Source organism: Alosa alosa, chromosome 1 (genome assembly GCF_017589495.1).
Source record: "Alosa alosa isolate M-15738 ecotype Scorff River chromosome 1, AALO_Geno_1.1, whole genome shotgun sequence".
Classification (NCBI taxonomy): Eukaryota; Metazoa; Chordata; class Actinopteri; order Clupeiformes; family Clupeidae; genus Alosa; species Alosa alosa.
In genome coordinates this window covers 2,620,673-2,635,391 of record NC_063189.1, presented here as the reverse complement: position 1 = coordinate 2,635,391, position 14,719 = coordinate 2,620,673, and the positions used below count along the sequence as shown (strand labels likewise).

General features: G+C 39.0%; 2 protein-coding genes across 2 annotated transcripts in view; one reads left to right on the top strand and one right to left on the bottom strand.

Moving 5' to 3' along the window:
• txndc16 (thioredoxin domain containing 16) overlaps positions 1–7,484 on the top strand; it is a 41,092-nt gene extending 33,608 nt beyond the window's left edge. The window contains exon 20 of the mRNA XM_048253208.1: positions 7,220–7,484. The gene's annotated coding sequence lies outside the window, so the exon portion shown is untranslated. The remainder of the gene's footprint in view (positions 1–7,219) is intronic.
• Positions 218–7,129, bottom strand: LOC125300506. The gene is made up of 3 exons (XM_048252502.1): positions 6,980–7,129; positions 2,851–4,108; positions 218–346 (listed from the first exon to the last, which is right to left on the bottom strand). The coding sequence occupies exons 2-3, from the start codon at positions 4,027–4,029 to the stop codon at positions 218–220; spliced, it is 1,308 nt and encodes a 435-aa protein (XP_048108459.1). The 5' UTR covers positions 4,030–4,108; positions 6,980–7,129.
• Positions 7,485–14,719: the final 7,235 nt, after the last annotated feature.

Sequence of the window (14,719 nt, the reverse complement as noted above, 5' to 3'; positions counted from 1 at the left end):
GAATCATGCCAATCATGTGATGTGTTGTGAATACACGGTACCAATCATGTGTTGTGATCTCGCCGCTGGAGCGAGGCCGGTGTTGTGAAGCCTTGCACACGCGCAGTTCTGCCCCAAATAGATGCCTGATAAGGGCCCAAAATGTGTTGCAATATGGCCGTAGAGTGGAGGGACTTGCCTAAAGGACTTTGGTGTATCATAAAGTGGTGTTTGGGAATCAAGAGTCCAACATGGGTGTCTTGGTGAGGTTCTTGGATCCTTTGACGATTTCTGGAGAAAAATTCCCCACTTCCATAAATTGAGAGGAAATATCTTCTCCAAACAGTAGCTGGAAGTCCTGCAGCACCTACAATCATCACCGTGACAGACAAAAAGAGTTAAGTCAAAACAAGGTCATTTGAAATAATAATACAGTGATCAAATGTTTTATACATCACTTAATAGTTTAAAATGTTCTAATACACGTCTACATTTACTGGCTGCCCTTATCAAAAACTCCTTGAGGATTTTCATTTTTTCCAACATGATTCTACAGGATTGTAAGAATCCTTTAGGATTTCTTGATATTACAATAGGATTTGTATGTTCATTGTTACAGTCCTATAGGATTACAAACTTGTCCAATAGGATTGTAAAATTCCAATAGGATTTTTAAATAAGATCAACCATAGACTGTATATACAGTCTATGAGATCAACATTTCTTATAGGATTTTTACCCTGTTAAGTCCTGTAAACTTCAGGTTGTCCTAAAGCTAATTCAATGCAATTAAAAAATTGCATCTCTATCCTACACTGCTAGTTCTGTTCTACGTTTTATGTCATATGCCCATTTTCCTAAATTAATAATATCTTGGAAAGTTCAGAAAGGATATTAATTTTTAGACGGCCAACCCAGGCCGAACAGATTTTGGTGGTGATCTGAACACCTGGAATTTATTGCATCAGTGACCCTTGGGCAGAGCTAAGTCTGCGCTCTCTGAGTGCTTTTCTAGTTTATTTATTATTAAAACAGTAGACTATTTCAAAGAATATCATGTTAAAACCTGATGCCTTTGGTTAATAATGATTAAATGCTGCACGTGAATAGGCCTAAGACAGTGATTGAATTGAGATGAATTGTTCTCTGAATACAAACAGGCAGGTTAGTAATTTATATAGGCCTACAGTAAATATCCTTAAAAAAAAATAGAATATCCTTAAAACTTTATAGAGGTGGGGGTCTGAGGGTAGCAGCATGTGGCTTGGGGAGGGGGAACGGGTGCAGGTGGTCCCTGATTTATTTATTTATTTATTTATTTATTTATTTATTTATTTATTTTTTTTTTTTTTGGACAAAGGGCTCCTTGGTCTGAAAAAGTTTGGGAAACACTGAGCTAGAACACAGACATAAAGACTTACACATGGTATGTCATATGTATTCTATTTTTAAAAAGTTTCAATTATTGTATACATTTTACAGTTGAAAAAGGAAAGAGGTATGGCACTGCATCAAATGCAGTTAGATCATACAATTTAGTTGAAGTGATACCTTTAAGGAGTCAAGGTATGTCTTTGTTAAATTACTTCCCACATACCTTGAATAAACACTAGACAGTTGCCTAATGCAGTCGACAGTGATGGAGTCATCTGGGGAAGGCCTATAGAGTGGTATCTGAGCTAGCTTCTCTACTGTAAGCCCTGAATCAAACTCAACAATGACTGTGTTTTGTAATTCTGGATCAGAACTACTTATGTGTATCACCCGTGAAAAAGGCCCATGTTCCTCTAAAAACCTAAACATTTCTCCATCTGTATCACTATCACTCGTACCACTGACTAAGACGGAATTAGGCACTTTAACATTTTTTTGTCTAACCACATCCATTTCAAATGTACAGTTTCAATGTAAAGTCTGAGTTTCAATGTAAAATCTGAAGTCCAATAGAAAATATGTAAATGCAAAACAAAATATATATACACTGTAAATACTAATTACAAAATTGTCAATACTGCCCCCCTCCTGGCATTCCTCCGGAGTCTCTGCCTTGTGTAACTCCTTTAGATTTTATTGATGGTAATACTGTCTCTCTGAATCCTACTGGACAGCCACTGGACAAGTCTCCTCTACTCCATGTCTCTTGCAAAATTAGGATGTCAGAGTTTTTTTTATCTCTTTCAGAAAATCTGAGTTTCTACTCTTAATGCCAAAAATAGATGACCTTAGGCCCTGAATATTCCAAGATGCAATTTTTAAAGATGAACCCTTTATAAATAATGCTTTAACTGTTTTTGCAGGTTTGTGATAAACATAAAGAACATTGATGAACATAAAAGATCTATCTATCTAAATATCTACACCTTCTCATACAAATATACATACACATACAAGTACACATACACATACTTACATACACATATTTTGTGGTTGGCTGACACGCTAAAGCACAAGACAAACAAACAAGGACATACTTTTTTTTTTGGTAAACACATGCAGTTGATAGACACACTAACATATAGTATACAAACGCAGACTTCTGGTATATACACGCACACACACACGCACACGCACACATACGCTCATATAACAAACACAGACTTATGTGTACTTTTGGTATATACACACATATATACATTCATACACACACACATTCACATAATAAACATATCTTTTCCACATATAAACATACAATCAAACACGCCGATATCTTTTTGACAATCACACACAAACGCCCAGAACAATTACACATGTTCATACACACACACACACACTCACACACACACGCACACACACTGATCTACATAACTTTTTTTTTATCATTCCTTTGAGGGATATAGTATTCCCCCTTCTTTTGATTATTGTCTTGGTTACTGACCCATGAGATGATAACATAGACGGCTGAGCATTTGTTGGATGTCTTTCAGTTCTGTAGATGGGGGTGGTGATGGGTAAGATGTGGATGGGTCTATAATGGGGGGAGGAATGGTTGTATGGGGGACTGATGCTCCGCTGACAGCTTGAGCGTAACTCAGGTTCTGGTTCTGAGTGAAGCTCTGCTGATCCTGTACCAGGTTGTACTGTACTGTTGGGCAGGAGCTGATCTTTGGGATGCTGGATGCTTTTGTCTGCTTGTGGAATGGCCATGTTGAGGAGGTCTCTAACTGTGGAGTTGCCCCAGTGCCTCTGATGTTGGTGGTGAACAGGGTGGCCTGTCTGGTGGTGGTGTGGCAGGGAGGTTCTCTGGATGGTGCGGTTGAGAGCGACGTCTTTCAGAGTCTTTGCAAAGGATGGGACAGCCTCTTTGTGCAGGTGGACATGATCAAGGAGGTTGTTGTGATTAAGCAAGGGGTGGTGAGCCAGAAAAACATTTTGCTTCATGGCACAGTCTCTGGATATGCTTGCATTAATCCTGTTGATGGTGTCAGGGTGGAAGTCTGTTCTTGGCAGCAGTGTGGAGATAACAACTCTGGCCTCAGGGAAGTTGGAGGATGCCTTCTCCATCACGATGGCCTCAGGGAAGTTGGAGGATGCCTTCTCCATCACGTTCTTGAGTGATAGGGCAACTCTCTCCTGTTCAGTTCTCAGGTCGTTTGTTTCTGTATGAATGATTATGTGGCTTGGATTGCCCAACTGCTCCACTGAAAGAAGATCCAAGGCTTTCTTAGTGTTAGGACACCATAACTTTTTTGTCCGATGGTGTAGGAACAATTTCTTCTCTTCCACAAAATTGCCGTTGGAGTCCATGAGGAGAATGATCTGGGTGGGACTTGAAGTGGTAGGCGAGGCAGGAGTTTGTGAGGGAAGAGGAGTTTCAGTCTGCTCGTTCAGTACACAGCGAAGAGGGCAACTGTCTGGAGACTTGTCCAAGTTCTCCCCTTGCTTTTCACTGAGTGACAGCGTCAGCTTCTCCGTCAGGCATGACAGTAGACTTGAATGAGACTCGCTGTCTACTCTCAACTGTCTGATCTCCTCTGACATCAGGGAGAGCTGTTTGATGAATTCCTCCCTTTCCCTTCTCAGTTCTTTGATTTCCTTTTTCAGTGCCACCATCTCTCTCTCTCTCTCTCTCTCTCTCTCAAATTCAAATTCAAAGGAGCTTTATTACTGTTTGGGTACAGTGTTGCCAAAGCTAATGTTACAGATAGCACGGTAGAATCACAAAAGAAAGAAAATAGAGATAGAAATTTTAAATTTTTGAAAATAGAGACAGAAATTTTAACATAGAATAACACAGATTTTAACACCGAATAAACTGAACCTCTCTCTCTCTCCCTCTCTCGGTCTTGTGCCATGTGCTCTCTGCAGAATAGCATTTCTCCCTTTTCCCTTTCATCTTTGTCATTTGTGCCAGTTAATGAAAACCTGACAGAGAATTTTTTAATGTTTTTTTTTTTCAATCCCTCTCCACTGCACCGTTCAGCAAGCCTAGAATGTTCCGAAAACTATTTACGGCAATGTTCCAAAGAAGTCCGAAACTTTCAGTGTGATTAATTGAACTAATCAGCAAAGTGAACGTATGTGTACACGGACATGTTAATGGGACAGCAGTAGTTAGTCACTGAATTTGGTGTGGAAACGGCAGACTTGGATCATTTGTGTATTTTGCTAAGTGGAAGTTTAGCTCATGGCTGGAAGGGACACCAGGTTCATTCCACGCCAGGCCAGTGTGATCAGGAATCATGTTCGTCTCTTAAGCAGTGACCAGATCATAGCTGGTATTCTTAAACAGGATGTGACTGTGGAGACCGTCCAAAAAATGAAAGCACAGAGGGATCTGGTTTGACGACAGGCCGATCCTTGTGGGAAGTGAGAATATGTGGGGTGTGTGTGACAGCGGACCCTGGCATGTTTTTTTCATTTGCTAATGTCAAAGTTCAACTCGTGTTCATTGCATTTTTATTTGCCCAGATGACCACTGACCAAACAGCTATTAATCATTCCTTAAAGGGATACCAGGCAAGCCTGATGCTTTTTCTCTACAAAGCTCCCCCTAGCGTCTGTATGTGTCGATACGTGTGCGAGCCCTCACTCGGTCTGAAGCTCTTTTCCTTTTCTTTGCATCTTCCGTCAAGGGTGTTCGCTGCTTCTTCGCCGGCTCTGCCATTATACACACGTTTGCAACAATCGCTAGCGTTTCGTTAGCCTGCCTCTGTGCCTCTTATTGGCCTGACTTTGCACTAGTTTTTTTATTGACTGTCTATGCACAATTTCAACAAAATTTTGCTGCTCTTATTTTTTCATTATTATATGTGCCCTCTTATTTACTTATTTACTTACTTTTTTGTTTACTTGAATGTTATGTTTGTCTGTGGACTTAAAATTGGTAAAATATGTCTTGTCTTCACCGTGGGATAGTGAGAAACGTAATTTCGATCTCTTTGTATGTCTGGAACATGTGAAGAAGTTGACAATAAAGCTGACTTTGACTTTGACTTTGACTTTGCTGGGGATGCAGGATGTAAACTGATCCTGCTTCTTGCGATGTCTGAGACTTTGTGAGACTGAAGGTCGGCGGGTAGGATACACCGAACTTGCAAGCGGGATATTCTTCCTACAGGCAGTAGGGACGGGAGAGAGAGCCTTCATTCGCCCCAGAATGAGTCATTTAACCATATACCGACTTACGAAGATGATTAATTAACACGAAAACGTTGCCTGGTGTCCCTTTAAGTGAATGCGGAGGGGAACTTTTAACAGGGAAACTCATGTTTTCTCAAATGCCCTCAAATATGTTAACACTAAATTGGCTGTGTAATGTAATAACTGTAGTGTTCAGTAATGGGAAGATAAGGGCCTTTTGTAGTTATGTGTTGACTTAGCTACATTTGTTTGCACAGATACAGCCATGGCCATTGGGGAGGGTGCAATTGCTCCAAGTTTATATTTATAGCATACATTTATATACATTTTATAGTGTTTGTGTTGTATATGTCCTTTATAGCATACATTTATATACATTTTATAGTGTTTGTGTTGTATATGTCCTTTATAGCATACATTTATATACATTTTATAGTGTTTGTGTTGTATATGTCCTTGAATAGTGGTGTGCACGTGTGTGTTTGTGTGCATGTGTGTGCGCGTGCACATGTGTGTGTGCTGTTTGTGGTAATTCTAGGAAAGGACATGTAATCATCAACTTGGAACTATACATTCATATAGAGAGGCTGATCAACATTCTGCATAGTCTCCCACACATTTTTCTTTTTAGCATATACTTGCAATATTGCCATTTCTAGAAACTGCACATTTTTATGGACGAATCTGTTGTCTGATTTATGGATCGGATTTATGAAGGCAAACACATGAGATTACTGCCTCTGATGCCTGTCAGAGCATCCTTGAATGGAGCAGCAGAAATATACTCTTGGATACCTCTGCACAGTCTTTTGCAACGTCCAGTCATTGCACATCCCTGCAGGTGTGGCAGTAGTAGAGTATAAATAGGGAAAACATTTTTCAAATATCATCATGAGCTTGTTAGTTAGGCGTTGGCATCAAGTAATTCCCTAAGGTGAATCCAATTGGCACCCTTGATATTGAGATACGTTTAAAAACATAACAAGCACACAGGGAAAACAAGAATCGTTTGTGAGGCTAAGGCCGTTTCACACCGGGTGCGTGGCGTGTGCGTGTCAGCTACGTGGCGTTTTTATTTCGGCTCCCATGGTAACAGGTTAGAGTTTGAACACCGCCTGCGTGGCACGCACGTCTCAGTTGCAGCTCAAGCCGCGCCGAAAACGCGTGCATGCTAGGAGTAAGACTCAGGCCTATTTTTCACAACACAGGCAAGCGTGCTGGAAGCGTTTCCACTCAAAACAGTGAGGAAGAGAAAACCGCTGTGAGGAGAAGAGAGGTTTTAATTGGCAGAGAGGCCGCCGCAGCGCCGCAGCAGACACGCCACGTTAACGCCACGTACCCGGTGTGAAACGGGCCTAAGAGTGCACCGCTACATGGTCAGAGGTCAAGAGTGAACATTTATGATCATAAAGCTGCTCACCTTGTGTTTGGTCTCTCCCTTGGTTACTGGGTCATTACAAAGCAAAGATTCTAGTTAGATCTTTGATATACATGTATGTTCTTTCATACATTCAATGCTAAATCAACAATCAAACAAGTAAAGTTGCTATGACACCAGTTTAACTTTGTATTGTAGTTACCATAGGTAACATTCCATTTATATGCTTGTTACCATGCAAATTGAAACATGCATTCTGTTCTCTTTATGGTGTGGAAACAGGGCATGAATCCAACTGCTGTCTCGTACCTTGTAATGATGTCTCCACCACATCAGTCTAAAGGGGAACAGGCTCTCCCGATTTCTAAAGGTGAAAGTTTTCCAGACAGTCCATAAAAAGACATACATAAGCAACTGTGTCCTTTATCCATTAACTGTTATATGTCATAGGATTTCTGTTATGACGAGCCTCTCTCAGGGTTGCCACCTTGAATTCCGTTAATACGCTGTATTCTATGCAATGGCAATAAAGCTTCTATTCTCTCTCTCCCTCTCTCCAGTTTCAATTGAAAGACCTTTATTGGCCTGACAAAAATCATCAATCTACAAATCTCAATTTGTATTGCTAAAGCGATACTCATGCTCTGTGTGTGTGTGTGTGTGTGTGTGTGTCCATGTCTGCAATGGCTCGTTCAGATATTCCCTAGTGTTGACAAGCATTGTTATAGACTCTCAATGATGAATGTGATGTGTTTGAAATGGAATGCATTAATTGCTTACACTGTATGACTTGCAGCATCACCACGTGCGTATGTGTGCTTGCAATACCGTAATGCTGTGTAGTCATCTGCCTCTTGTCTTTATTTGGACATGCGTTAGGGTTACGTTAGACAGGGGCATTTGGACATGCGTTATGGTTACGTTAGACAGGGGCATTTGGACATGCGTTAGGGTTACGTTAGACAGGGGCATTTGGACATGCGTTATGGTTACGTTAGACAGGGGCATTTGTAGGCGACTTGTTTGTATTTCACTAATTAAAATAATGGGTAATTTATCAGAAGGTGTCCAACTGGCAGATATCCCAACGACTTAAATGGTAAATCTAACTGACAACTGGTTTAGAAGCCGTTTGAGTTAGAGGAGAAGATTAAAAACAAACAATCAGGATTGCAATTAAGTTCTCGCCAATGGAAGTGCGGGACCCTAACCGTGTGAAAACATAAGGCTTTTAACAAGAGGCCAAGGGGAATTGCACACATACTGCCTAGAAACATAAACATAAACACGTTTGGAGAGACATTCTGTCAGTTTCAAGCTGTGATGTCGATTGCAGGTTGAGTTACCCTGCCGAGGCCCTTATTTAGTTCTGCTGAACTAAAAATTATTAACACAATCTCTTATTAATCTACTGAGCTTAGTCATTAACACAATCTCTTATTAATCTAGTTATAATGTTTTTAGAAAAGATAGAAAGACTGGCAGAGGAGGCGGGCTATTGATGTATGTCAAAAACCACATTAACTGCAAAGAAGTTGACCTGAACTGTATGGATATGGAATGTATGGCAGTATGAATGGTCCTATCTGCCAACATGTCTTTTACTGTTATTTGTATATACAGACCATCTTCATCTAATTGTAAGTTTAATGAATACTTGAGAAATATTTTGAAAGAATTTGACAGAAACAAAGAACTAATTCTACTTGGCGATTCTAACATAAACTGGATGGAGAAATCAAAAAGAAAAAAACTCAAAGATATTACAAACCAATTTGATTTAACCCAATTAGTCCAAGGCCCCACTAGAATCACTTCATCGTCCCAAACACAGATTGATCTAATATTTAGTAATAAGGCAGAGAGAATAACTAAAACTTTTAATTTTCTGACTGGGTTATCAGATCACAATTTGACACTGATTTCTAGGAAACTAACTAAGCAAAGGTTTAAGTATCAACAGGAAAGTAAAAAGGTCTTTAACGTCATACCAAAACGGCTTATCAATGATTTTGAAAGCCAATTCAGACAACTTTCTTGGAGTGAGTTGCTTGCCACAGATAGTGTTGATGATGCTTCTGAGAGCTTAATGACTATGATTAACAAAGTTAAAAGTGAATTCAATAAAAATATAATTTACTCTAGGAAAAAGCAAAACTTGCCCTGGCTCAGTGAACAAGTATGGGCTTTAATGAGGCAGAGGGACTATGCATTAAAAACTGCAGTTAGGTCTGGGTTAGCCCATGATAGAAGAACCTTTCAACAATTGCGTAACAAAGTTGTAAAAGAACTTAGAAAATCAAAAGCAATTTTTTTTATCAACATTATCAAGGACTCCAAAGGAAATAGCAGGCAAACTTGGAAAAACATTAATATGGTCCTTAAAAAGGATCATAATAGTAACAGAGATAAGGGGCTTGCTACAAGTACAGGGCACATTAACACAAGATAAAGTCAAAATCTGTTCTGAGTTTAATACTTATTTCATTGATTCTGTGCAAGATTTAGCAATAGGATTTGGACCTAGAGAGAAATGCATCACACCACCAAATGACAATCTCCCACTTTTTAACATATCTGAGGTCACAGAATCCTCTATAGTTAAAACCATAGGCCACCTTAAGAACTCAAAGGCTAAAGATGTTTTTGATTGTGACTGTGCATTTGTGAAGAAGTATAAATATATCCTCTCCACTCCAATAACACATCTGGTCAACCTGTCTTTTAATCATAGTTTTTTTCCTATGGCTTGGAAAACAGCAGCAATAACTCCTGTTTACAAGGCTGGTGATGTAACTGATGTTACCAACTACAGACCTATCAGTATACTCCCTGTCATTTCTAAAGTGAGTGAAAGGATAGTGTGTGACCAGTTGATGGACCATTTAAATCAGGGCCATTCTCCACTGCACCCTATGCAATTTGGTTTTAGAAAGAACCACTCAACTGAGACAGCAAACTGTTACTTTATTGAGCAAATTAAATCCAGCCTTGATAATGGGGGTGCTGTTTTCCTTGATTTCAGAAAAGCTTTTGACACCGTAAATCATAATGTTCTGTTGTCAAAGTTATCTAAGTTTAATTTTTCCACTAAAGCTCTGACATGGATATTTAGATTCAAGGAAGCAGTGCACCAGAATTAATGATGTATGCTCTTTGCCAACAGTTCCATTGGAGTCCCACAGGGATCAATTTTAGGACCAATTTTATTTAGTTTATATATTAATGACCTCCCTCTGATTTGCCCAGATGTCAATATCCAAATGTATGCAGATGATACAGTAATCTATACACATGCCAAAAATAGAGAACAGGCTGCTTTAAAACTTACTGCAGTCCTAAATAAAGTGTCAGATTGGCTAACTAGTAGCTGTCTGACTCTCAATGTAAGTAAAACTGTTGCTACATATTTCTCTAAAAAGGGAAATGCACAGCAACAACCTGACATCTTGGTCAAAGGAGAGGTGATCAAAATTGTTGACCACTTTAAATACCTGGGCATAATCATTGATTCCAATTTAAATTTCAGAAAACATATTAAGAAGATATCTAGAAATGTTAGAGTGTGTTTGATTACTTTTAGACATATTAGATATCAATTACCCTTACATGCTGCTAAACTGTTTATGCACTCAATGATTTTCTGCCATTTGTCTTATTGTGCTACAAGCTGGTCCCAAGCAGGTGTGACCACTCTGAAACCCTTGTACTCTCTATACAAACAGGCTGTGAAAGTGCTTGATAAAAAAACAAGAAATTATCACCACTGTACTATTATAAAAAAAACATAGCCTGTTAACATTTGACAGTTTTATTTGGTTCTCTGACATGTGCCTGATGTACAAATTGACCCATGATCTTGCACCACCACTACTTAAGCAATGTGTGTCATTCTGTAGAGACAATGTTAGGGTATCTAGGGCTGCAATGAGAGGAGACTGTTACACTACATTCAAAAAGACCACTTTTGGCCAATCAGCATTTTCATATCCAGCAATTAGAAAATGGAACTCAATCCCACTCCATATCAGAGACTCGTTTTAAAAAGTCTTTGAAGACATGGCTGAAGGACAATCAAGCTTGTGATCATTGATCTTTGTTTAGCTTAGTTTTTCTTCTATTTGTAATGTTTATCTTGTTGTCTTTTCATGTCTGTGTTTGTTTATGTTTTTACTGTGCTTGAACATCCTGCCCAGGGACTACAGGTGCAAATTAGCTATTTAGCTAACCCTGGTATAGAAGCTATTCTATGCATGGTCCCTGTCAAACAAAACTAATAAACTAAACTAAACTAAACTAATCTACTGAGTTTAGCTGTTTTCAAGGTAATTGCCACCTTTAACCCTCTATACCCCGTTCTGTATTCTCCTGTAACGGCCGCGGCCGGCCGCAATTCTTAAAGAGACATCTGCTACAGTATAACCTTCATACATGAAATAATACAGCGTCAGTGGATAAATAAACACCAGACTTTTATTTTGACACACTTAAATGGCTAGGTCGCTATTGACTTTTCTCCGGTATTTTTGAGTTTAGCCTGTTGACTGACCGGCTGAGGACTTACGGTGCCTCTGGAGTTATGGCTTCTAACAAGCGTCCGCGTCTTTTCTCATTAGATGAGATGGTATTGATGTGCATCCACCATGTTTTGATGTAAGTGACGATCATATTGATGTAAGAAATTGACAAAATAAAAACATGAAAGTGTAATAAATTTAACGTTAGCATCCTCCCGTTTGTCATGACTGACTTAGCTGCCTCTCTGGCATAAAAAAAATTGTATGGCTGTCACTGTGAAAGTCAGTTTGAGTTTAGCTAGCACCAGCAAAATATAGGCATAATTCAATGATGGGTCATGGCCTAATTAACAATAAAGTTTATGATAAACCCATGCCAGGTTTATTTGCAGTTATATCACATTAACATTACCCCTTTCTGGCATGTACAGTAAAGCTAACATTATCGTTATCCCACTTTACAGATAGTTATTGCAAACTACTACTTATGTATGTCTCTCTAAATGAGTTTTTGTTGACTAATAACCAAAGCGGGAACCACCGTTGTGTTTTCTGCTTATGGATGTCAGGAAAATGTATTTGTATACAAGTAGGCCAATGTCTCGTCATCTTCGTGATTACAAAAAGCCTGCTAATTTGCTACCTTCACTGATGTAACGTTAACGTTAGTCTGAGACTCGTAATGTTAGCACAGGATAGGTTGAAGGTTAGTGAACGAGTGCAACAGGTTCATTATCATCAACTGATCAAGTTTAGATAAATTATATAACATGATGTGCATATAAAACAAAAACGTAAATCCATGTCAGGATTAACAGTCCCTGTTGTTGGTGACATGCTTATCAAATGAGTCACGATTTCATACGCTATGCTTCATGGCCTACGTTAGTTCATATCCTCATCATTTTTTTTAGCTGTAAGGCTCACTGTCCAGCTAAATCCCAAATAAGTGCAAGATATGCCAGTCTATTTCAATGAAATCAGTACTCATATAGTATCGTGTTTCCCAGCTTCTAATACAGAAATATGTGAACCATATTTATAACTTTTTGTTAGTGAAAAACTTTGAGACTGTAAGTGAGTAGGCCTATGGCTGTCTATGGGAAACATGAATATATAATTTTTAATGGATCATATATCATTTGAAAGAGCAATTTCTAATCTTTAAACTGAAAGAAACTTACAATTGACACTTTTCATTAGATTTTTAGTTATTCTTGGTTATTTAAAATGTTTCTCAAATTGCCCTTTTCTCTTAGAATTCCCAGGAATCTGAAGCATTGTTGTAGAATTCCACTGGGGTATAGAGGGTTAAAGATGGTGAAACAGATTGTTATGGCAGAAAGCTATTTCCTGAGGCTGCCTTGTACATGGGCATTTGTTTTGGCTTTGCCACAGAGCGCATGTTGTTTGCAAAAGGGAGAGAACTGGAAAAGAGAGTGAGAGAGAGAGTTTTTTATTTTTAAAACCATACTTTATTACAACATACAGCATAAAACTTTAATCAATTCATATGAGCAAGATGTCATAAAAAGGCACAAACCCACAATATCTCTAAAGAAGGGAGAGAGAGGGTGAGAGAGAGACACACAGAGACAGAGAGAGAGAGTGAGACAGAGGGATAGAGAGAATGCTTTTCCTGTGGGAGCCGGCCATGGGGCATAGGTTCCTGGGGAACTAATATTTTGTGCTTATCCTTTGAGAGACTGTCATAACAATATTTTAATCTTGGTAGCAGTTCCCCCACTTTGAACCTTTCCCAATAAGATCCCAAAACATTATCAGATACTGGAAACGCCATCATTTCAAGATCAGGATTATTTCCTTATTTGTCTAACCACAATTATGTGGGGTTTAAATTGGCTTTATTTAACCCAGTGACGGCATTACCATGCATGTTGAGTGTTGACCGGAAACTAAAATCTGTTGCACAAGAGTTGTGTAGGCCTTAAAGCTTTCTGATTAGCACATTCTTTGAAATGTTAAATCCCATTGTTACAAGGCAAAGTAGCCGTGAGAAACTTATCCCTTATCTTCCCGCACTCTTGCAGTTAAATTCAGTCAAATGAGTCTGCTCAGAGCGTTCTTTTTCTGATTACCTTTTAATGGCATTTAAAGGAACCGTATGTAAGAAATGTATTTCAATTAATCATAAAATGGCCCTGATATGTCACTAGACATTAAGAAATCATGTTCATTTCAAATACTTATATCACTGACAACAGTAGTCCGGCCAGGATATTGTCATTTAAAAAGTGAAGTTGCAGCCCTCAACTGATGTTGATGTTGTGTTTTGTCATGTCATGTTGTGTTTTGGCCTGATGCGCCACCCTCCACCTATCTACTAACTAAGAGTCCAGCATGAAATTGCATTGTCATCACAAAAAGCCCCATTTCTCTCAACATTGCACACAGTCAGTGATGCAACTAAAATACTCAAAACCTACCAGTACTGCACTTTGTATGGCAACATTTTGAGTGAAATTGTTTATAAAAATGGATATAACTTAAAATGTATATCGCCCTCATACAAAATATGTACCGTATATCTGTCCTCTAAAACTATTGTACTTTAAAGATGCCCTGCCACACGTATTTCATTACTTTGTGGTAATGTCTGAAGTTCTACCATGGTCTCATTTTTTGTGGAAAACATGCCTTGGTTACCTTGTTTCAAGCCATTCTAGCGTGGTATTGAAAGCCTGCATGAAGACTTGGCTCGATTTGCGCCAGTTCTCATTAATATTCAACGAGCTAAGCTGCTTGACTCTGATTGGCTAACAGCTAGTAGGTTTCGTCCATAACATGACAGCCGTTATCAACTAATTTTAGCTTCATGGCATGAACTTGCTATGCGAGTGCTAGCATTGTCCAAATGTGCATAAATAAAACCTGCTAGGCTAACGAGTGCAATAATGTTTTGGTTATGGACTGCACTGGTCGTAGACTGCCGCGATGGTAGCTGTTATCAACTAATTTTAGCTTCATGGCATGAACTTTGCTTGGCTAGTGAGTGCTATCATTGTCCAAATGTGCATAAATAAAACCTGCTAGGCTAGCGAGTTCATTAAACCTGTATAACATAGCACTTCCTTGAGTTGACAATAACGTTTTACTTATGGGCACTGGTCATAGACTGCTGCAATGGTAGCCTACTCCAGGCTTCAACAGCAACCTTTTTGCAAAGCCTGTGGCATTGTTCCAAAAAATAAACTGAAGCCATTTGATCCTCAAGTCTCGGTTCTTGGGCAAAATGCATTGTTGA

Bases quoted from the DNA above. Each gene is read 5' to 3' on its own strand.
- LOC125300506 (XM_048252502.1), bottom strand. From the start codon at position 4,029: ATGGTGGCACTGAAAAAGGAAATCAAAGAACTGAGAAGGGAAAGGGAG. The intron at 347-2,850 runs GTAACCAAGACA...TGATGATTGTAG, and splicing joins TGTTATCATCTCATGGGTCA to GTGCTGCAGGACTTCCAGCT.